The sequence below is a fragment of the Stegodyphus dumicola genome, chromosome 3 (genome assembly GCF_044657685.1).
Source record: "Stegodyphus dumicola isolate Sdum_Otavi_A_Nest chromosome 3, ASM4465768v1".
In the NCBI taxonomy this organism is placed as follows: domain Eukaryota; kingdom Metazoa; phylum Arthropoda; class Arachnida; order Araneae; family Eresidae; genus Stegodyphus; species Stegodyphus dumicola.
In genome coordinates this window covers 196914086-196937750 of record NC_140770.1, presented here as the reverse complement: position 1 = coordinate 196937750, position 23665 = coordinate 196914086, and the positions used below count along the sequence as shown (strand labels likewise).

The following is a 23665-nucleotide window of genomic DNA, read 5'->3' as shown; positions in this document are numbered from 1 at the left end:
TTATTTTACTCTGTTTTCATAATCTTTCATTTCTTAGGATGATATTTAAATGGCTAAAGAATATATGAAGAAATGAAATAATAAATGTTTAATGAAGTGAAAATATATAAATCAAAGAATACATAAATTATATCATTAAGTATGTGGAGCAAAATAGGTGCAACGGTTTATGTACATATTGCAAATATTTTTAAGGCAGTTCTGTGATTTAATAATGGCAAAATGAAGTCTATAAAAGATTGTTAAATTCTTCAGACAGGTTAGTTTGAATAGATTAGGCCAATTATTTTCAATGAAATTTTTTTTAGACATGTCATGTTTCTAACCACATAATGCCATTTCTATTGATTATAAAAATTCCAATTCTTTGACTTTGAATTAACTTTTTATAACAACTGAAAATCGGTTTATTTGTCTCATTAATCATTTTAAATGATGTTTGTATTTGTTGCTATGATATTAAGTCTAAATATCTTATACAATTTTTATGCAATAATCATATTATTTTATTTTTATACTAAAAGTCTTAAACAGTTTCCTTATAATTACTGATGTTTTGAAGAGTTATGATATTTTTTAAAAATTAAGTTTAAGGGGAAATATCAGTATTTTAACTTCCCAGTTATTTTTATTTTAAAATTTTATCATTTTTTAAGGAAGATTGATCTTTAGATTTTGTGATATTACCAAGACCATTCATTCAGTTATATGAATAATGTTTGATCATTTTTTATGAAAGATCACTCTTTAGGTTCTTCGAAGTGTTGGATACCAGAGCATTCCAATTGATGAATATGTACCATTTGATAAAACAAAACATATTATTCCAAATGTAGAAGGAAGAGTTAAAGATAGAGCAGGTAATTATGTCAATCTTTTCCTGGATTCAAAATGCATTTATAATTTACCAAAAAAAGTTGAGCTGTTGTTGATATGACTCTAATCATGCATTCCTAGAAAATTTTGAATTTTCTGCTGCGTATTGTAATATCTAAAGCAGGAATTCTTGAACTATTTTATTTATATCTTTGATCAAAGGAAATATTTCATAGCTATTGTCACTTGAGTACACATGCAATTTGCAAGAATTGCATGTCTACACTACAAAATTCACACACTATAGTTACAGTTTCTTATGCAGATTTAATATATTTGTAATACTTATTAAAAGATTTACTGAAATAATGAAGATAAGAGCTGTAAAACTAAATTATAAATATGTGTTTGAACTAAATGTGCGTAAAAATAATTAATAACATTTTACATTTTACAAATACTATATGGAGTCCTGGATATTATTTATCTAAACTCTGGTTGCCTATTACTTATAAAAATATATAAATTTTCATTAACTCTAATTGAAAAAAGAAAAGAAAGAAAGAAAGAAAATCTGAAAAGATTGAAATCTTAACATTGACCAGAATCGCACCATTTAAATTTCAACTTTTTTTTATAAGCAGGGTTTGTTAAGGTTTTTTGTGCTCCTGCTGAGCTTTTAGTTTACCATTTGGCTCCTGACCTCACTCCTGCTAATACAACTTTTTTTAGTAATTAAACAGCAAAATTTTAAAGCAACATATGTTTAGAAGTACTGATATAGTGTTAAGTGTTGACATACAGTTTTTCTATTGTTTCACTCTTCTCCGAGTTTATCATATCGGTATACAGTTCCTCGATAAGGTGAATTATAAAACTTTTTTCGTCTTTTTATTATTAGCTTTTTATGTTTTTAACTTCATTAAATATAATGTTCTTAGCATATCTTTAGAATTCTTGATAGAGTATTAAATGTTACCATATACTTTTTTATATTTGTTATATTCTTTAAAAAAATAGTTAAGCCTCTAAAATAGTTATAAAAAAGAAAAGTACATAATGATTTGAATAAGTCACCTAGTGTAACTGCATAAAAATATTTAATATTTTTATTTAGGAATCTCGTGATTTTAATGCCTTTTTTGCATGTCCAGATCTGTGAGTATTTAAAATTTGATGGCTGTAACAAGGAGGGCAAGGAACATACATACATACTGATTCTTCATTATTTAATTATTTTAAAAATAAAACATGGCGATAGCATTTGGTGGCAACAGTTTGAAAAGTGATACACACAAAAAGTGAAGTTAAGAAATAATAGCACCTAGGTGCTAATAAAATTGGTATAAATATTTACAAAATATTCTATTGAAAATTCCTTCATAATAATGTTTCGTTAGGAAGCTGATCAGTTACCAAATTAATTGGCTGCTATTAAATATCAATCATCAGAGTGTGCTCATAAATAATAATGAATTTGTCAATTACAGTTCAAATATATTCCAAGTTCTTGGCATGCTGTAGCATTGGTAAGTAATAAATAAGCTTCTTATTATCAGTCTGACTGAATTTAAAAAGTTATTCAGTTTTCATATAATTTATGCTAGCAGCAGTCTTTAAGACTGCATTGTGGTAAAGTGCAAAATTAATCTAGTTATGGTGGTTAAATATCTGATCTAACTACACTGATTTCCAAAAATTAAGGATATTATTAGTTAATTATTTTGCTAATGGATCGGAGAGGGCTGACAATTTCTGAAGAACTGAAATTGCTACACGAATTGCCTTCAGATAGTGAATCTGATACAGATCTTGGTACATGTGCAAAACATGCAATGTTGGGTTGTGCTTTTTTAAAAGTGGTGAAACTTCTTCACTTTCTTCAAAAAGTACCATTATGAAAAACAATAGACGAAACTGTAAATATGAAATGTAAATATCATATAGCCAAGTTACTTTGTTTCATTTATATGCATGTAATCACCATATAACCAAGAAGTTCTTTTTTGGGGGGGGTGTAGAGTAGCAGGCCTCCCCATGGTATACCGTGGGTAATGCTAAATCTGCTATGGTATTCATAATCTAGTATTTTTTCATCATAGGCAAAATCTTTAACTCTATTATGTACTTCTCAGCAATGCTCGCTTCAGCACTCTTTTCGAAGCTCTATTCATTCAGTAAGCCCATACCCACAAAATTAAAATGGTAAGTGCTATCTTTACAAAATTTTACCAGTGTACTCCTTTAGGCCTTATTAAACTGCCTACCTTTCCTCCCTTCAAATTCCAACTTTAAAAGATAGCATGCCAGAATGGGTTAATTTATGATAACCAATTTATTTACAGAACACATCCACCACCATCTATAAATTTTGTTGGTCTTCTCATGACAATACTTATCCTCATTCTCTAGATTAATTCTTCTTCCAGGTGGTGCTGATAAGCTGACCCATTTGAAAATAAGATCAGTGTTTTAGTTTTTATTCATATTTAATAAAATATGATACAGCACTACCTTTTCTCTCGTAGCTTCTTGAGGGCATATAACCATACTTGTAATGACTTTGTGGTATAACTCTTCTTTTATGTTGTGCCAAAATTTTATAGTTTCAGCTCACAGTTCCATCACATTGGCAGGTACAGCTTCTTGAGGGCATATAACCATACTTGTAATGACTTTGTGGTATAACTCTTCTTTTATGTTGTGCCAAAATTTTATAGTTTCAGCTCACAGTTCCATCACATTGGCAGGTTTTGTGCAGAAAATGTTTATCATATGCCATCTCCTTCCAAAGAGCCCTACCTACTACCCTACCAATGGTTGAAAGGTTAAGACCACTGAATACCAACAATTCAGCATAATTTGGGTTTGAGCCCAGCAAATGAGCTTACATGGTTCATTTTTTTTTTTTTTTTTTTTTTTTTTTTTATAAATACCTGCCAGTTTCTCTCAGAAAATTCTGCATGAAGGCACCCCTACTTTTAGGTAGATAGCCATAGTTGCTAAGGCTTTATAGTGGACTTATTAAGGGCTAAAACATTCCATAGTTATGGCATTTTGGGTAGTGGTTGCACATCATATCATCAAAAGTGTTTTCTCTATTCTCCATCATAAAGTACAGCATGGTATTAAAAATGGAGCATTGGTCCATCTTGAACAAATAGGTAACCATTGATTGGTTAAACCAGTAACTATTGGATAGGTATCAATCGGGTAGACCAGTATAGGTATAAAATTATTCTGTAATAGGTAAATTCATGGTACTGACAGCTTCAAGGAGAGAAAAAAATGAGCCAGTTAAAGAGTGGTTTGCCAAAGCCAGCCATACAGTTACCCTTTCTTTATAATGAAAGTTTTCTGGTTTTCCTCTCAACCAACAACCCCTCTTTTTTTTTTTAAATAATTTCTAATGAGTTTTTTTCATTCATAATGAGATAAATGTAAGATTCATGAAGGAACGCACATTAGCAGGAGGCTATAGAAGGAATAATACTAACAACCCCCTCTTTTTTTTAAAATAATTTCTAATGAGTTTTTTCATTCCTAATGAGATAAATGTAAGATTCATGAAGGAACAGCACATTAGCAGGAGGCTATAGAAGAAATAATACTGTATATTCCTGGAAAATTTAAAAAGCATGTGGTGATTGATTTTTTTATTAATACTTTTATTGTGTCAGTTTATCATGTGCCATCATATTTATGTGCTATGCATTTATGTGCTTTTCTGTGTACAAATGGAGGGAACACTTTCAATGATTTATTGTACAGAGAGGAGACAGATGTTGAAGGCATATCCTACAGCTTGGAAGAAGGGGGATGTAATTTTTTCTCTTATAATATTGGTGTGAAAGCTACTAGCATATAGATGTGAAAGCAACTAATGGATTCAGTGTGGGAAGTGGTACAAGGGTATTAAAATGGCTTTTAAGATCACCTGTTTCTAATTCATATAAATTTTTCTTATGGGCTATGTTAAGGATTATATTTATGTTTTATCTTTGCTGCATGATGTGTAGGAACTAAAAGATGATGTAAAGTTATTGCCATAAGAATCACAAAAGAACTTTTGGACATTGGATAATCATATGCATTCTTTGAGTCACGTGACTTTCTCATTTAATGTAGGTAAAATGAAGATATGTATTTAAAATATGACCCAGAAGTCAGTCAGTTTTTGGTGACTTGAAGATTCTAAAGTTTGTACATACACATTTATATGTATATATGGCATAAAAGATTATGCTGGTTGCTGGAGATTTTTTCTTTACATTGAAGATGTGCCAGACATTTTAAATGATATTTTAATTGAAGCATAGTTTTCTGTAAAATTAAAAGACTATGTAACTGAACTGGCATAGAATGTCCTAACCTTGAGTATGTATATATTATTAATCAAATGGCAACCTGTTGGTCACTAGATTATCTGGCTGTGTGTTCTCTAGTATTTTTCCACAAGAAGTTAACCTTTTGAAGACGGGAGGGCCATTATAGTGGCCATAGAGTCCTCTCTTTGAAAAGACGGGGTTGTCCACTTTAGTGGCCATGTCTTTTTCCCCCGTTTTCCAGGCTGAAAAGTGGGGTGAAATTTCAAATTTGATGTCCCTGGGGTTTCAACCACTTATCTCTTTCAAAGGTCTTCCTTTTGCGACATAGATGCACCCCTCTGAGAATCCATTAAACTACACACAAGAATCTTTGTTGCACATAGGAGGTGTTTTCTTAAAGGGGGGAAAGCATTCAGTTCAAGATTCCCCGTCCTTTGGTAGCTTTTACTGCTACCAAAGTCCCGGCCTCAAAAGGTTAAAATGAGATAATGCGAAGTGTTCATCAATGTGGACAGCGGTCATATATTATTCAGTTGAACTTAAAATACACACAGAAGTGTTGATAGTATTAAAATAAAATAAAAAAGCATGGTGAAAGTCCTGCCCAGTCAAATTTCTAAAATGGTCACTACAGCTGCACGAAGAGCATCTGGAACAAGATGGGAATAGGTGCTAAGGGCACTCATGGATTTAGTACAAGAAGAGTGAGCAGATAGTATATGAAAAGACCATTTCAAGATCCGTTTAATCTCCAATTTTACAGAATGAAAGGGCAAATTTCTATTTGGTTTCTGAATTAAACTGCAACCTCTTTTTTGCAAAAGGTTCATTTTCTCATTTCTTTCAACATCACAGTGGAAGGATACCCACTGAAAAGACACGCCATGTTGAATTCTCTCAAGTAGGGATCTGCTTTGTTGCATGCTAGAGCTTTTATTCTCCAGATAATAAAGCTTGAAGAGCAGATGTTGAATTAGAGAGGATTACACCTGTCTCAAAGGAATTCTGGTGAATAAGAAAGCTGCTGAGAAGTTACCTAGATTGATTCCAGCTCACCATCAAAATGGGGCATGAAATTTCTAACTGGCAGATAAAAATTTCACAAAACGTACCAGGTTTAGCTCCTTGAGTAAATTCCAGGAGGAAACCATCTGTATAGATGTGAAGCCATTTATATGTAGGATAACGATCATGTTAGTATCCAGAATAATTGCATGGAGTGTTTCAGAACAGCAATCTGACTTTTTTATTTTCTGATTTATGTCCAGTTTTACATCAAGGTCCATAAGGTCAAGGGGTTAATGAGAGAACAGTTCAATAGGTGTATTGTTAATTAAATGGAAACAGTCAATATCATATACACATTCGAGAAAGCCCTTTTGAGGTTTCAGGTTACATTCTTGATTGTGATTGTAGTCTCAACAAAGTGATTTATTAGGGAGCCTAATTAACCTGCTATAAAGAATAGTTGCATCTTTTTTAATCACATTAATAGAAAGTTGGTTTTTTAGTCAGTAGATGCATCACTAACACAAGGTCTCACGTAGAGATCTGCTCTGCTGCACATGAGAGCTTTCATTCTCCTGATCAGATAATAAAGCTTGAAGAGCAGATGTTGAATTAGAGAGAATCACAACCTTCTGAAATTAATCTTCCAGAAATGATTTGTAAAACTCCAGAAATTTGACTTGTCTAGAAATGATTTGTAAAACCTGGTTTTGAAAAGTCTTGAGGCTATTAAACATCTCATCAGAAGCAGAAATAAACTCTTCATTACAACAGTTCAGAACTGGTTGAACATACATTTTATAAGTTGTATTTAAACTTTCTGTGTTACAGCCCCATTTAACTCCGGCTAGTTGTTTAAGAATAGGGAGTCTTTTTTTCTTTTCCAATAACTTGCTCAGCATGTCCCCTCCAAGTTAGCATGTTATCAAAAATGCAGCCTAAGTAATTTGAAAAATCATTTACTTGTATATAGCTACACTGAAAAAAAAGTTTGGAAACAAAAGCTTGTTGATTGTGATAAACTGACTGTTACTCAGTACAGGCACATAGCACTGCATTGTTATTCTGCGATGGAGATACTATTGAGTAAATGATTGTACTTTCCTTTTGCCAGTATGTGCATGATTTACATTATATAAGAATCATATGATAACTATTAATTGTGGAATGATGCATTTTAGAGAGATTAATTGTAAAAATTTCTATTTTTAGGACAGGAAGAGAAAATAATCATATTAAAAAAAGTACATTACTGACTATTATTAATTTTTTTTTTTAGACATAAACATGTACAAATGAGAGCCCTCTTTTAGCAATCGCCTCCTTAAGGTCCTACCGTCTGCTTATTCCTGAATCTATAACCTGTATATTTTAGGACATTAACAAATACTTATACTTGATATAATTTATACTATCATCTCCATAGAAGCTCAGATTCATCTGGAAATATGGATAATCATTTATAGAGAGTTCACTGTTACAAAATTTAATCCAAAATTGTGTATTGTATTTTTTCCTGCTTTTCTTTCCTTCTTCCCCCTCTCCTGAGCAGCAAGCAGCGTGTGATAGTCACAGTCTGTGATAAATTGCTGTTTTGAAAGTCAAGTTTCTATGCTCCAAAATTTGAAAAGTATTGCATTAGATATTTTTGCCAGTTATTTAAACCATTTAAGTTTTTAATTCTTTAAATTTGATAATGAAATTGTTTATGCTATAAAAATTTTTCATTGCAAGCATCCTTCTTCCACCATTTAATCGTTAAGTGCATTTTAATTATTACTTTGCTCATTAGTTAAACTTCCATATGCTAGCTGAATTATGACATTCTTCATTATATATCAGTATTTATTTGTTGTATATATATATAGAATGGTTTTTATTTTTATTTTATGAGATGTTTTTAGATGTAATCTGTTTATTTGTTTAGGTTTATACTGTAGTGGATGGGTTAAAACAGGCCCAACAGGTGTCATTTTGTCTACTATGTATGGAAGTTATGAAACAGCAGAGAAATTGCTTGAAGATATTAAAAAAGGAGATGTACCATCTGCAGTTAATGGAACAAAGGACAATGTATTAGAACTTTTAAGAACTAGAGGTTTGTACTGAACGTTTGTATATTTTTGTACAAAGATTATCCACATAAAGTTAGTCTTATGGAGTATAAAATTTTAAGTATTGCTAATATTAGCTATACTTAAAATTGAGCATTTTTGAAAAAGGAGATGTACCATCTGCAGTTAATGGAACAAAGGACAATGTATTAGAACTTTTAATAACTAGAGGTTTGTACTGAACGTTTGTACATTTTTGTACAAAGATTATCCACATAAAGTTAGTCTTATGGAATATCAAATTTTAAGTATTGCTAATATTAGCTATACTTAAAATTGTGCATTTTTTAAAAAGGAGATGTACCATCTACAGTTAGTGGAACAAAGGAAAATGTGTTAGAACTTTTAAGAACTAGAGGTTTGTACATTTTTGTACAAAGATTATCCACATAAAGTTACTCTTATGGAATATCAAATTTTAAGTATTGCTAATATTAGCAATAGACAATTACTATCACTAGTGATGCATGAATATATTAGGTTGGCAAGAAAGTAATTTCGTTTTTTTAGTGTGAAATAAAACTCAATTTTTTTTCTATAAAAAAAATGAACTTTAATCAGTCAATTGCCTTCCATTCTTCTCTATTACCTTTTGCCATCTTTCCGGTAACATAAGGATTCCGTGTTCATAGAACTTCTGGTCTTTATCAGAAAAAAACTCAACCAAGTGCAATTTGAGATAATAATTATTACTGAAATTTTTACCATTTAAAAAGTTTCATAAATATAGTTCACTTTATATAATGAAGGAAGTTTAAATTAAACAATAATCTGATGGGTCATGGTTATATGGGGGATGCAACATCACTTCCCAACCAAGCTTCAATAATTTTGTACTTGTTGCTAAAGATGTGCGAGGCCTCGCATAGTGGAACATGATTTATTTGCAGTTTGCCAATTCTGGCCCTTTCTCTTTGATTGCTTCCTCTAATTTCATAAGTTGTTGGCAGTAAACATCTGAGCTCATCATTTGCTTGGAAGCAGCTCAAAATACATGACACCTTTGCAAATCCCATCAAACTGACAGCATGATCTTTTTCTGATGCGATTTAGCTTTCAGTATGATTTGTGTTGATTCATCATTCTTAGACCATCATCATTTTTTATTAATGTTATTGTTGATGATCCATTTTTTATCACCAGTGATAATTCAAAAAAGGGTGGATTGCATTATATTTGAAATGTGTATTGCAAATATTGATTCGATATGTTAAAAGATTTTCTGTCAATTCATGTGAAACCCAAATATCAAAATTCTTAACAAATCCCAGATATCTTATGCGATTTTATGTGTTTTGTGCCTTAAGGAATTTCCCAAATTCCCGATAATCCCATAATGCCTCTGCCTGTAACACATAGAATTTCTTTACTGATTTCTGTAACATGCAGCAAAAGTGAAATAACTTTATTAATAAATTTAATTTGCTTTGTAAATCAAATAATGTTACAATTATATCTCTTTTTTCTTAAATTATTTATGTATACATTAAAAAAATTGCCAACAAATTTGCCATTATATTGAATTTTATGAGTATCAAAGAATTTTTTTTTGTGTGTGTGATTAAAAAAAAGTATGCAGACTTCAGGAATTCTTTTGTATTAAAATGTGTTTTTGATACTGAATTATAGAAAAAGGACACTAGTAAGATTTTGAGAGCAGTATTTTCTCTTTCCTTTATACATAATTGTTTCTCATGATGACAGCAAGATCTAGCAGTTGAAACAGGTCAGTTTGAATATGAAAGACATGAAAGGTCCGTTTGAATCAAACACTAGATTATAATGAGAAAGAAGTAATTTAAAGAAATAGTTTTTAGAGAACATAAGAAATTTCACTAGGAACTACTATTTTTTTTTAAAATTATATTATCTGAATTAAATATCATCATTTAAGCTGTGAAGAACTAAAGGTGTAATTAAGCTTATAAAGAGTACAGCACAAAGTTTGCATACTTTTAAAGCATGACATATGTAAGATATGTCATATTTCAAAGATGTATTATATTTTTCTAAAAAAGCCCATGAAATTCTGGTTAGATGTATCATAAGTCATAAATAAATTTAATAGCTCTGCTTTAAAATTATGAAGAAAAAAAGAAAGGAGAATTCCGGACTGAGAATGCTTTGGTAGTAAAGCTCGTAATTTATCTGCATGGTACAAATGTAGAATTCAAAAATTTCCATAAATTTCCTTTTCAGCAACTTTAAGCATATAACTTGTAATTGTGATTTCCTGTTTGACATGAAGCAACAATGTCCCTTTTACTTTAAGACATCCTTTTAAAGACTTTGTTTTTACCATTTAGGTGTAAAATACACAGCATTCGACAGCTGGTTGAATATTGACAAAGTAGAGCAAGAAAGAGGAAAAGCTAAAGATAAACCCAGAGAAAAGATTTATCATGTCAAAGAAATGCTTCAAGTGGTATGATATATAAATATAAAATAGATTTAATTTTACACTAGTGATATTAATTGATGCAAATTTGTACAAATATAAATAAGTATCAGGAATCCAACCATTATGTGTAAATTTAATACAAACGCATTCTGTGCTGATCAAATCTGTAGAATAACTATTTTTATATGATTAATGATTTTTTAATTTATGCAGTCCTTCCACCATTTTGTTAGAAATAAAACTGATTTATGTATGTTTTATATCATTCTGCTAGTAATTATTTGCTATTTGCATTATTCTTAAAATATTATTTTAATACAGTTACATTACACAATTATCATGCATATCATAATTATTTAAATACTTCATATGATATATGAATAATTCTGGTCAGATAATGCACTGCAATCATGCCTTAAGGGATTCCCAAACTTTTTTGACCACTATCCCCTTTTATGTTACTATTATATACCTGCAAAGAACTCTTTTCTCCCCCAAGAGGCCAATGCAATTTTTAGATTATTTACGTTACACTGTTTATTATTTTTTAGATACTTTAATTATCAAATATATTTATGTGTAATAAAAACATTCGACTTCAGTAATAAATTTAACCAAGTTTATTACATAGAAATAATGAATTAATAAATCATGTATCTGAAAAGTTTAAAAAGAAATAAAAAATTTCAAACACACTCCATGTTAAAATATAAATATGAAAAGTTTCCATTTGATAACACCACTGTGACCTATTTTGTGTTGATTATTTACAGTTGGTTATTACAGATTATCACAGTTAAAGGAAACATGAAATACAATTAATGAGTTTCTTCTTCATTTTTATATAAAATATATGTAATGAAAAAGACGTAGCAATGATGATGGTATAGAATGTAGATTGTGAAATCCATAATGAACAAACTTGGCAGTCAAGGCAATTATGCACTCTGATTGTGCCAATTCAAGAACATTCACATTTTTTATACTGTTGCAATAGGAAGAGAGCAGAGAAGCATCTTAACGATAACAAGCATAAAAGCAAAAGATATGCAGTTATCCAGTATGGAAGCTTACAAAGAGAATTGTTTCATTTTTCCAAATTTTGAGTTAAAGTTCCGAATTAGCTACATTAAAGTTTTGGTTTAGGTTCCTCATTAGTTATGTGATCAGCGTTAAGTCATATGCTTGGAAAGATCTATAAATGATGCAGTGCAGTAAAGGGCATTACTATTTTTAAAACAGAGAGAGGGAATTAAGGGCTTTTGCTAGTTTGTAATTTTGAGATTTTTATATTTTTTATCTTACATACTCCCCCTTCAAAGAGAAAGGCTTGGAAACAAAAAAGTCTAGTTAGCAAAAGCATTAGAGCAGTAGAAAAAAATTTTTATGCAATACATATTGTTGATACAAGAAAGCAAACGAAAGGTTTTAGGAACACAGGCTTGATGTTTCATATAATAAAATGGCATGAAATTAATTTTAAACATAGGAATTTTTAAATATAGCTTTTATTGGAATTACATTGTTGGCCAATAACAACGCACTGTGGTGAAGAGACTTTTTCAAAATTCTCTGGTAAGATTTTTTTTTTATTTGATGTTTAACAATGAACAATCCCATTTGTTTAACAACCTCATGCAATTATTATTTATGATATAAAATTCTGAATGAATTCTGTAAATAGAATTATTTAATCTATTACTCCCAGTAAACTCTATGATAAATTATTTTTCTCCTTTCAGTTCATTAATTATCATATCTATTTTAAATAAAAGCTTACTGTATAAAAACCTTTTTTTTAAATGCATTTTTTTTTACTTTTCTGTTTACCCTCGAGTATAAATTGACTCTTCTTGATGTAATATTGACCTGTAGGGGGATGTATATGAACTGCTTTGGGAAACTTCTGCCATAAGACATAGATTGAAGTATGTCAAATTCTTCAACATAACACATAGTGATAAAAATGAAGCTAAGTGATAGATGTTCATTCTTTTGAGCAAATGCATGATGCAGATTTCATAAACTTAAACACAGTATCTTTTTGATGCAATGAGACTTATGAATTGTTAAATGTTCAGCAGCAGTTGATATTTATCAGTTTTAGTTAAAAGTGGCAAGAAGTTATCATAGATGCATAGTGTCAGATATTAAAATAAGCGTAAAAGGTTTGCACAATCTTTCAACACAAACAAACATTTGTATTAATAACAGTATGATGTAGACCTATGTTTCATATTCAATATTAGCATTAAATATTTTTAATTTTAGAGTAGACATCTTCAGTTGAAATTCTCACATTTAATAATCCTGAATTGTAAATAATGCTGGCTTAATTCTTTTAAATAAAAAGATTCATGATTATCACACTGGATCGGCATGTGAGTTATGTTTACAGTGTGAACAAAATCTGTAGTTTAAAAACATGAAATAAATTAGGATGCTAGATTCCCTGTTAAGAATGCATGTTCAAATATATTTAATAGCAGCCTAAACTACATATTACAATTAAATAATAGTAAATATGAGTTACGAATAGAGATCCTTTGTTCACTTCTCATTAATAACATTGTACACCATTGTAATGTTACCTTTTTTGGGGGAAAGTAGTGTTACTTTAGTAACATTATACCACCTTTGTAATGTTACATTTCTTCACATATTTTACCTCTTAAAGTATTAAATTGTTCTCATTTATTACTGAAAATCCTGCCTTGGCAAAATAAAATTCACAGGCAGAATCATGCCTCAGCATAATATAAATTTATAAAGCATAAATTATTAAATTTAAAAAAAATCTGAAAGGTTTCAAATTTTAAATTACGTCCAAATGGGCGTTTTTAAACTTTTTGTGTGTTATCTTTATTTATTAAATATCATATTCTACGTATTCAAACTATAAAATTCAGTTCAACAGCAATATCGCAAATTAATTTTTAAAATAAGCATATCTTTAGAATTACCGATACAGAGTCTTACGTGCTGGAGATAAATATGTTTTTTCGTACAGTGTTGCCATTGCTCGCTTTGAAATCGTTTAGTTTTTTAATCAAAAACTAGTTGAAGTGTTACAAAATCTGAAATCGATAATAAAACAAATTTCAAATTTGATTCTATGGAAGATTATGCTATTCAAATTTTGATGGCTCTAGGTACTGTTGTTTTATCACAATGCGAGAAAAATACGAGAGTTGGAACTTTAATAGTGGCAACTATTTATTTACAAGGAATACAAAAGTGATTCATGTCACCATGTTTTACAGTCCTTCAATCTAGTTGCCAGCATTGTGTACAACCCGTTTCCAATGATGTGGAAGTCGCAGAATACCTGTAGCAGCGCCTGTTTTGTTGATAGTTTGAATGGACCGGTCTACTGCCGCAAGAATCTCAGGAACAGTTTAGAAGCGAGTGCCACGAAGTGGTTCCTTCATCTTAGGAATTAAGTCATAGTCACAAGGGCTTAGATCTGGGGAGCATGGTGGATGGTAAAGCACTTCCCAGCCCCATCGCTTGAACAAATCAGTTACAGCTTGCGCTGCATGCGGCCGAGCATTGTCATGCAAAATGAGAGGAGCTTCTGCAGAAAGTGTTGCCTTTTTTTCTCAAAGCTGGTCAGAGATTGTGCTCCAAAAATGAGCAGTAATACTGCGCAGTGACGGTATGCGTTAGGATGACACCATCACAGTCGTACACGAGAATCACAGTAACTTTCACATTGCTGGGGTTCTGACGAAATTTCGAACGTCGTGGTGACCCGTGATGATGCCATTCGTTTGATTGGCGTTTCAGTTCTGGTTGGTACGATCGGGCCCAAGTCTCATCTAACGTAATGATAGGGCGTAAAAAAGCATCTCATAGCGCTCCAGGTGGGTTCGGGCAGCATCGTATCATAGCCATTTCTGCATTTCCGTCAATTGATGTGGAGCCCATCGGGAAGTAATTTTTCTCATGGGCAGGCGTTCCTTCAGAATGTGCAGCACAGTCGTATGCAGTAATCCTGTTTGTCTGGCCAGCTGACGAATTGTTTGGCAGCGATCACTGTCCATTAGTGCGGCAACAGCTTGCACATCTGCATCGCGGACACTCGGACGACCTGGCCGCAGCATGTCTGCCACATTTTGGCGTCCTTCATTGAATGCTTTCACCCATCTTGCTACGGTTCTGTAAGGCAATGCAGATTCCCCGCAAGCCTCTTGAAGCCCTTGATGACACTGTCGTGCTGTAGGACCTCTGGCACATTCAATTTTTATCCAACATCGTTGTTCTTGTTTTGAAAACATCCTGACAACACTTACTTTAGACCGCGGAGACTATGACTTAATTCCTAATACAAGGATCCGTTCTTCACGTCACTCCGCATGCGAGTGACGTAGGCAGGACGAGTCTTTTTGCCGAGAGATAAGGTAGGTATGTAGTTTACGTGTGGTATATGCGATATTCTTTGGTTTTGTTGTGTAGCGTTTTTTCAGCTGTGTTGCCACTATTAAATTTCCAACCCTCGTATATACATTTATGCAGATTCTTCACTATTTCTTTAAATATAAGACACAGCGATAATCTATGGTGGCAACGATTTGAAAAGTGGTACAGCCTTTTAAAGTTTTCTACACAATATGGGGGGGGGGAAATTAATAGTCCTTCAGGGCAAATTGTCCTTTTGGACTAATAAATACAAATATCATAGAAATCATATCTGAGCCTCCTGCTTAAATTATCATTTCTGTTAAAAAATGAGAATTAGCTGAATTTACTCCGAAACTAACAAATAAAATTCAAATAAGCATCATTTATCATCCATACATCTTAGAAAGTTTTGCTCAGCGAAACACAAAAGATCTGCAAACTTTTTTCTCCATCCCCTACCAGTAACTCTATCACACTCTCAAAGTGAACAGCTAAGAAAGTGAAATTTTACTTTAAATCGAAAAAAATTACAAGGCAGGTATCACATTGCGTGCTTGTTTGATGTCTCCTTCCCTTTTGTTTCTTTTGGAAAATACTACATACAATCTCTCTTTCACCTTCTTTACAATATAAAGCTATCTAATTCATCAACTTGCATAAACTCAGAACTATTCATAATGAATTTATTAACAATCATTATTTTGTTTTCAAATAGTCATTACTGTGTTTTTATATCTAATTATATAAAATAAGTTATACAATATTAATACACTCTGATGGTGAATCAATGAACAGCTCTGAGTACACACAACTGTATTATATTTTACATAAATCATGCATAAGTTAAAATAGTTTCTAAAAGAAAGACAAATTTACTTTTGAGTATAATTAAATTTTATTGTTCCCATAGTACATTATACTTTTAACTTTTACTACAGAAAAAACAATAATATACTATACACATATTATCTCTTGATATAAGTGAGTATTTATACTTGAAAAGACTCTCATTATGTTTTGTGAAATGTACCTTCAACCTGAAACCACACCAACATTTTGAATTTTAAATTATTTTTTATGAAAATAGCAATAAATAAAAATTATGTTAGTACACATAATTTAAGTACCTATTTTCATAGCAACTAATGTAGTAGAATATTAGTACAGTTGTGGTATTTCTTGCTTCAGGGATTGTATACAGTCTTAAGTACTGTTGGAAGTTTATTAAATATCATATAGAAGCCAAAAACAACTCCAAGAGCATAAAAAAATTTTTTTAAAGATAAAATTAAACTCCATTATCTTTAAAAAGTAATTTCTTAAAAATTTTTTTAATTTTTTTAAGAGAGGGATTACACCCTTTTTGCTTTTGTATTAAACTTCTATTTTAAGTTTAATGCTTGTCCATTGTAATGACTAGTATTAAGTATATAATGCAATGTAAAAAAATCTTCTTGGAACATTAAACTGCAACAATTTACTCTTGCTTTTATAAAAAAAAAATATTTACATTATATTTAACCATTTCTAATTATGTTTTTGTACTAAGTAAACCACATCTGTGTATGATACCTGATATATTTATTTCTCTCTATATATATATATGTAACTTAGTTGCATGATAACATAAAAAATGAATAAAATTTGAAGTTGCATATTTCTAGTGACACCTCAGCTTCTATTTTTTTTTTTAAATCTAACAAAACTTTAGGTTATTTTTTTTATAGCTACAATAACATGAAAAGTTTAGTTTGGCACATTCCTTTAGGATAACTACTTACATCATAAAGTATTGTTTCAATCAGCAAAATAAAAGATACAAAACACAGTGAAAGCTTTAAATGCACAGAAGATTGTCAAATTACAGTTGTAATCTTTTTTTGTACAGTATATGCAAAAAGCATGCTAAAAATGTTTTATTAATGTAATCAGAATTGATACAAAATATATAAATCTCATAAATGTTTTTACTAACAGACATAATTATGGACTTGCTGAAAGAATGTATAGGATCCAAAAAAGACAAAGTGGTATAAAAAAAACTATATTTCAAAGTGAAAAGTAAAAAACATATATTATACATTTGCAATAAGGCTCCTAAATTAGGTGTAACTGTTAATGACAGTAATATTATGCTAGTAATACCCAGTATTATTTTCAGGAACCATGAAAATAGCCAAATTTGCAGATCTTTCTTTCATTAAATAAATTGCTTTTTGGTCTTCCTCTAAATAGCATGTTATATTTTTAGATTTCATTTTCCCATCTAACAGCCTAAATATCTGATGCAAGGCAAACTCCCAGGTCATTTAGCTACTTCATCACAGAGGATGTGGTCAGGATACAAACCCAGGGGTAACTGCTTTTAGACCATTACAAAAAAGGAATATAAAATTACAAACATCCATATACCTTTAAAGATACAACAGTTTCTTTGTTAATTACAATACTGACCATGGCAACTAACTCTGAGATGAAGACATGATGGGAAAAGTATAGCTATTTTTAATTAATTACATGTCCTAGTGCACTTAATTCGTATTACACATGTCATATCAGCACTTATATATTTTCGAATTTCGTATGCACAATGTTAAAAAGTAAACATACTCAAAACAATAAGCACTTACTTTAATTGCTGCTCTTTTAAACATAAAACTACTTTTCAAGTCATTTGACAAATTAGCAGAGTAAACAAACACACAAACAAAAAATTGCTAAATTATTTTTCTTCCTTTATTGGCTTAATACTTTTTTTACTATAGCCGATGAGTATATTTTTTCCCCCAACATATTTCTTTTAATTTTTACAACTTTTTTAGAATTTACTATGTTGTCATATACATAATTAAAACAGAATGCCTTTCATTTCTTATATTTACCCATAAAAATAATTAAGAAGATAAAAAGAACTGCATATTTTCAGATCAGATAATTCCTGTTCTGGTCTCTAAACAAGGAAACCTGCCAAAGGAATATAACTTGATTTTTCCTTCATTACTGACTGACTTGTTCAAATATTATCATGGTAATGACTCGGAGAACTATTTATGCATAGAGGAATTTTTGGGCTGGAATGGACTTTTTCCTGCTCCCCTTTAATTTTTAGAGAATTTCCTAACTTGTTTCAGCATTTTGTAACAAAGAACACTATATATGCTCTCTATATTTGACTATTTCATGGTTTCAGATTGAAAATTTAAGAAAATATTCAACATGTGCACACATGGGCTGGGTGTAGAGACAGGTAGAATAGAACTACGCATTTTTCTTTCATCTGTTGTGTTCAAGAGTACTTAATTGAAGAGAGTATTCATAAAGAACTGAGGAACTTCAATTTGCTAGACATAACTGGTTGTCTGGACATACTGTACATATATAATGAGATGATTCCACTCTGTAAAGAGTATTTTTCTTTTCTTCTTAGTATAAAAACACTTCCAAGTTCCTGCTTTAAAATGTTTTGTTTTATTTATATTACACACTGTTTTATGACTAAGAGTCAGCTAGTATTTGTTTTCCTTGAATACAAAATATGACTGCATAATAGAAGAGCAATCATATCTTGAAATGTTCATACACTTCTCACACACATGCTGCACCAGGCAGCCATGAAATAAAGTTGTGCAAGATGTCCTTTCATTATATATATGCATGAAATAAATTGTACAATTATTTCTGGACGTGTTCATCATCCAGCATGGCATCTAACTGGTCTGAAAGATTCGCTAACATGTTTTCAATATCATCAATTACATCTCCAGGGGACATTACTTCTGGAGTCCTATAAAAATAAAAATAATTGACTAAGTTATATTACTCAGTATTAACTGAAAAAAATTTAAATAATTAAAGGGAATATCTCAACATAATATTTAACATAATTTTAGTTTTCTACTTACATATTTCTGATAGAAGTACGAGATAAACAATTTGATGGCAATATAAGATATATTCTGTTATTTGCTAATTTTAAATAATTTAATTCTGTTATTTACAAGATTTGTTAGCTATTAACTAGCTAGCTACTGGTCGATAGCTAAAACCAATAAATCCAAGCAAATTTAATTAAAAAGTCAAACTGTTAAATACAAAAATTACTACTAACATAAGTATACTGACTAGTATTATTAAAAATATATAATCTTAAATAATTCATGACATTTTAAAAAATCAAAAAAATCAAAGTTTTTAAGTGCACACTAGCTACTTGCATGGCTAGCTGCATAAAATACTTATTAAAAAAAAGAAAGAAAAAATATACAATGATTTTATTTAGCTTGTGTTTTATTCCTTGGGGCCAACTAGAAATTAATAATGACGGAGTTGAAGAACCGTGTTCACTTAATTTGTTAATCAATTACAGAGAAAGTAAATTTGAAAGAAAAATTAAATATTTTGCACTATGTAGGTGCCTTGGAGATAAAAATATTTTATTTTGTAAGCTGACAACACATTTCTTTCAAATTGCTGAGTTGTTGATTAAATTTGAAACATACCTTATGATCAGTTGAGTGGCAACAAATAGTTTTTAAATCCATGAATTTGTTAATAAAAACTGAATTAATTTCACATGAAATATGAAATAAATAAACATCAAAATCAAACTTAAAATTACGCAAAACGCAAGCTTGTGTCTGGTATAGGCTTTAATTGAAGCTATCAATTTTGAGGGCAAACAGGTCTTTCTTCTTTAGCCCCCCCCCCCAAAAAAAAGAGTTCTTGAACAAATTTAAAATTCAGGCTTCACGCTGATGAGTGTTCAAAATCTGGTATATCTACTGCTATTTGTCCACAATGTGAGGTACATTTGGATTCTTAATTATTCAATTACAGAATTTACGCTTGGCTGAAATGGCAACACACTGGGTTCAATCATCAAATATGTTATTCAAAGTTGCATAAATTTCAAATACGATATGACATAAATAAAACAAATTTGAAATTCAAAACGTGGGCTTTGAGGTGCAAATGCTTGGGTGAATGATTACAGTTGTTCAAAATTGGCTGGCTCTATGATTCTCTGTTTTTTTTTACAATATGAGGAATACACACAACAAATTAACCAGTAAAAATACATAGAGGAACATTTTCATAACCTACATTCCAGAATTTTTTTCAAAAAATGCCAACGTCAACTTCTATGATGGCAGTAAGCACCACAGACACATTAAAGATTTAATATTGATTCCTATTCACTTTTATTCCTGCTTGTAAGGGTTACCAGATAATGCAAATGCCTGATATGTATTATAAGGCATGCCTTGTATTGCCAGCATTAATAAATATCTGAAAAATGTAAAGAGTATTTATTGATGTCAAATGAATCAACCTGGGGCATTAATACAAAAGCCTGGCCCACCAGTGGCTGAGTGTTAAAATTCCTGAATACTGATAGCTCAACCTAAGTCCGATTCTACGTGCATGGGCTTGCTATGTAAGTATTCTCATTGATTTCTTCGTATGTAATGTGGTTTTCTTTAGAAAGTCCTCTGTAATGGCATCCCTTCCCTTAGGTGAATAGCCCTTGCATGCTTTGCCATAATCAATTCATAATGATTTATTTCTGTTTTGCATTAAATGTGTAGTGTAGCTGAAATGAGCCACATAGAGTTCGGAAAAGTATAGAATACAAAACACTGGGTTCAAGATTTTTTTTTTTATTTATTATATTTTAATTCAAAGGAAATTAAAAAAGCCATTTCTCAGAATTTTCTGGCTCATAAAGGCACAGGCCTTTTACAGTGCTTGCACCAACAACAAATATGTCTAAGAACAATTCATTATCCAAGATGTATTAAAAAAAGTAACTAATAGCAATATGCTAAATTTGGAGTTGAACCTCTATTTAAAAGTTTGAAATGGATAATGGATTAGAAAGCAAAGCCTAACCATAAAAATATGCCCTTCTACAAGAGGGCAGGATATGATTCATATTTTCTGTTACAAAACTGTGACTAAAAATTGTGATCGGAAAAAATCTTCAATGAAGTTTATCATATTTTTATTTTTTGATAGCATTGCTAAAATGTGTAAGACTTTTCATACAAGCATTTTACAATATTTGTTTCTCATTTCTTTTTATATCGGCATTTTACAATATTTGTTTCTCATTTTATTTCACTGACTGAATATAACAATTTCTAATAAATGGTACTTTTAAGATGATAAAAAATATTATTATTAAGCAATGTTGTGGCTAAATAACATATGTAAGTATAAAAAACAAGTGAATCAATGACTAAACACGGATATGTTTACATGATGAAACGTGATTACACGATTCTTTTAATATACCCAAAATTATTACTTACATGGCGAAAAATAACAAAATAAAAAAGAAACTAAAATTCATTGTATTTTTTTACAAATTTAGGCCTTGTGCTTGTAGCCGGCTACGTCAAGAAATGGCGCTGCAAGATCATTTTAAAAAACACATTTTTCTATTATAGTAGTTTTAAGAGTTATAAAATATTATTTACAATTTTAAATTTAAATATGTATTAATATTTAACTAGTAGTTTTAACATCATAAAATATGTATTTATAATTCTAACTTTTTTAATAAAAAAATTCATTCACAATGAATGCAGATTATGCTTCTTGAAACTGGATTCAAAAAACAAAAGTTTTTAACCATAGAGATCTACATTTCTGTATTCAGCTTTCAATTATCTCTACATATAATAAAAAGAATAGTCTGTCTGAGAGTGTGTGTGTGTGTCTTTCGTTCATCATGCGTGTGAGCTAACAGACCAAGGGTTACGAAATTTGGTACACAGGTACATCTAAACAAGAGGCAGTGCACCTCGAAGTGATTTTTTCAAAATTCGAATAAGTTTTTTTTTAATGTTTTTTGATGAAATCGCATCAAATCCATAATTCTCTCTCATTATATCAGCAACCCTGGCTATCACTGTTGCCATTGTTGCTGATATCAGCACTGTTGCCACTCGGAAAATAGGAGCGAAAATTAGCTTTTGTCCCTGAAGGACTATTGTTTTCGTTTTGTGATTTTGTGTTGAATCACTATAAATGTCCGTTTCACTTTTCAAACTGTTGCCACCGAATGCTAGAGTCCTGCATTATATTTGAAGAAATTAAATAATGAAAAATCTGCATAAATGTTTGTATATTTCTCGCTTTGTGACAAAACAACAGTACATAGAGCCACTGAATTTTGAGTGACGTCATCCTACTGTTAATATGGGTGTGGAAGCCCAAATTTGAAATTTGTTTTATTATCGATTTCCTATTTTGTAAATCTTTAACGAATTTTCGATTAACAAACTCAAGGATTTCAAAGTGAGCCATGGCAACGTTATACAGAAAAAAATATTTTTATCTCCAGCGCATGAGTCTCTGTATCAAAAATTCCAAAGATAGGCTCTTTTGCGATATTACTCTAGAACTGAATTTTATGGTTTAAGTACGAAGAACATGATATTTAATAAATAAAGGTAACAGACAAAATGTAAAAAAAAAAAAAAAAAAAAAAAAAAAGACTCCCCTTTTGAACACAATTTAAAATCTGAAACCTTTCAGTTTCAAGTGGACATCAACCTTTTCCAGGACCCAGAAAAGAATTGTAGAAAGTTTGGTAATGATAGCTATAGTAGTGACTGAGTTATTAGCAAACAGACACACAGACTTCCTTCATACCATTTGAATTCTTAAGATTTTGAAAGGGGAAGTTGATTAATTTATTTATTAGGATAATTAGTATTTCTATTAAATTGCTTATTTTTGTAATTATTTTATATATAATTTTAATTATATAAAAAGTTTTGCATGAATTATTTTAGGAAACAAATTCCTTAACTTCCCTTTATACCATTTGAAATCCTATGATTTTACAACAGGAATCTGGTTAATTTATTTATTAGGCTAATTAATACTTAAGGGATACTGCTTATTTCATTACACATTTTTTTACATATACTTTATTTATTTATTTATTAATTTATAAAGTTGATCAGCAGAATAAAATTATGTGTAGTTTTTCAATTTAACATTTGTTATTCTGTTTAGACATTTTTCTGGTACATGTAAAAGCCAGATGGAGACTGGACTCGTAGCAGCCAGTAAATCATATACTAAGTATATAAAATTGTGCATACTATAAAAATACCTAGATGCAACATAATTTCAACATCATGTAGAAAATGCATGATATTTCATCAACAAATGTAGTAAGCAAATTAAGTTAGGCTAGTAATGTAAGTTTAATTAAATACTTACATATCATATTCATGCTCATTCTGAATGCTGTTTTCAGCAGAACTTTTTCCTTTTGTTGCAGTAATTCCTGTAATACATATATATTTATTAATTTAAAATATTAGAATTCAATATGGGAAAAATGCTAATTTTTAATAGCTACACATTTTGATTTACTTTTCATTCAAATACAGGAAATGTATACATTTTATTGAAAATAATAATAATAAAACTGTATTTTATGCTTTCTAATTTGCGCAACAGCAACAATAGCTCACCAAACAATTCAATATATTCCTTAAATATATTGAATCCTCTTTGGGGACAGATAAAATATAACATGGTATCTTTTACTCACATAATGCAATAAAATT

The 23665-nt window shown here is 30.4% G+C and overlaps 2 protein-coding genes across 7 annotated transcripts in view; one reads left to right on the top strand and one right to left on the bottom strand.

Moving 5' to 3' along the window:
* The window catches only part of dare (NADPH:adrenodoxin oxidoreductase, mitochondrial), an 81939-nt gene that overhangs the window by 55820 nt on the left and 2454 nt on the right, over positions 1-23665 (top strand). For 4 of the 5 annotated variants that reach the window (XM_085813723.1, XM_085813721.1, XM_085813725.1 and 1 more), the window contains 3 exons: positions 752-860; positions 8080-8250; positions 10573-10691. In XM_085813723.1, the coding sequence (XP_085669849.1) occupies positions 752-860; positions 8080-8250; positions 10573-10691 (399 nt within the window). Of the gene's footprint in view, positions 1-751; positions 861-8079; positions 8251-10572; positions 10928-23665 lie in introns of those variants that run through there. The other variant, XM_085813722.1, reaches the window with a different exon arrangement.
* Positions 15943-23665, bottom strand: part of LOC118181504 (uncharacterized) — a 268359-nt gene continuing 260636 nt past the window's right edge. For both annotated transcript variants that reach the window (XM_085813719.1, XM_085813720.1), the window contains exons 13-14: positions 23313-23379; positions 15943-18855 (exon numbers count right to left, since the gene is read on the bottom strand). In XM_085813719.1, coding sequence (XP_085669845.1) covers positions 18744-18855; positions 23313-23379 — 179 coding nt within the window. In that variant the 3' untranslated portion in view covers positions 15943-18743. The remainder of the gene's footprint in view (positions 18856-23312; positions 23380-23665) is intronic.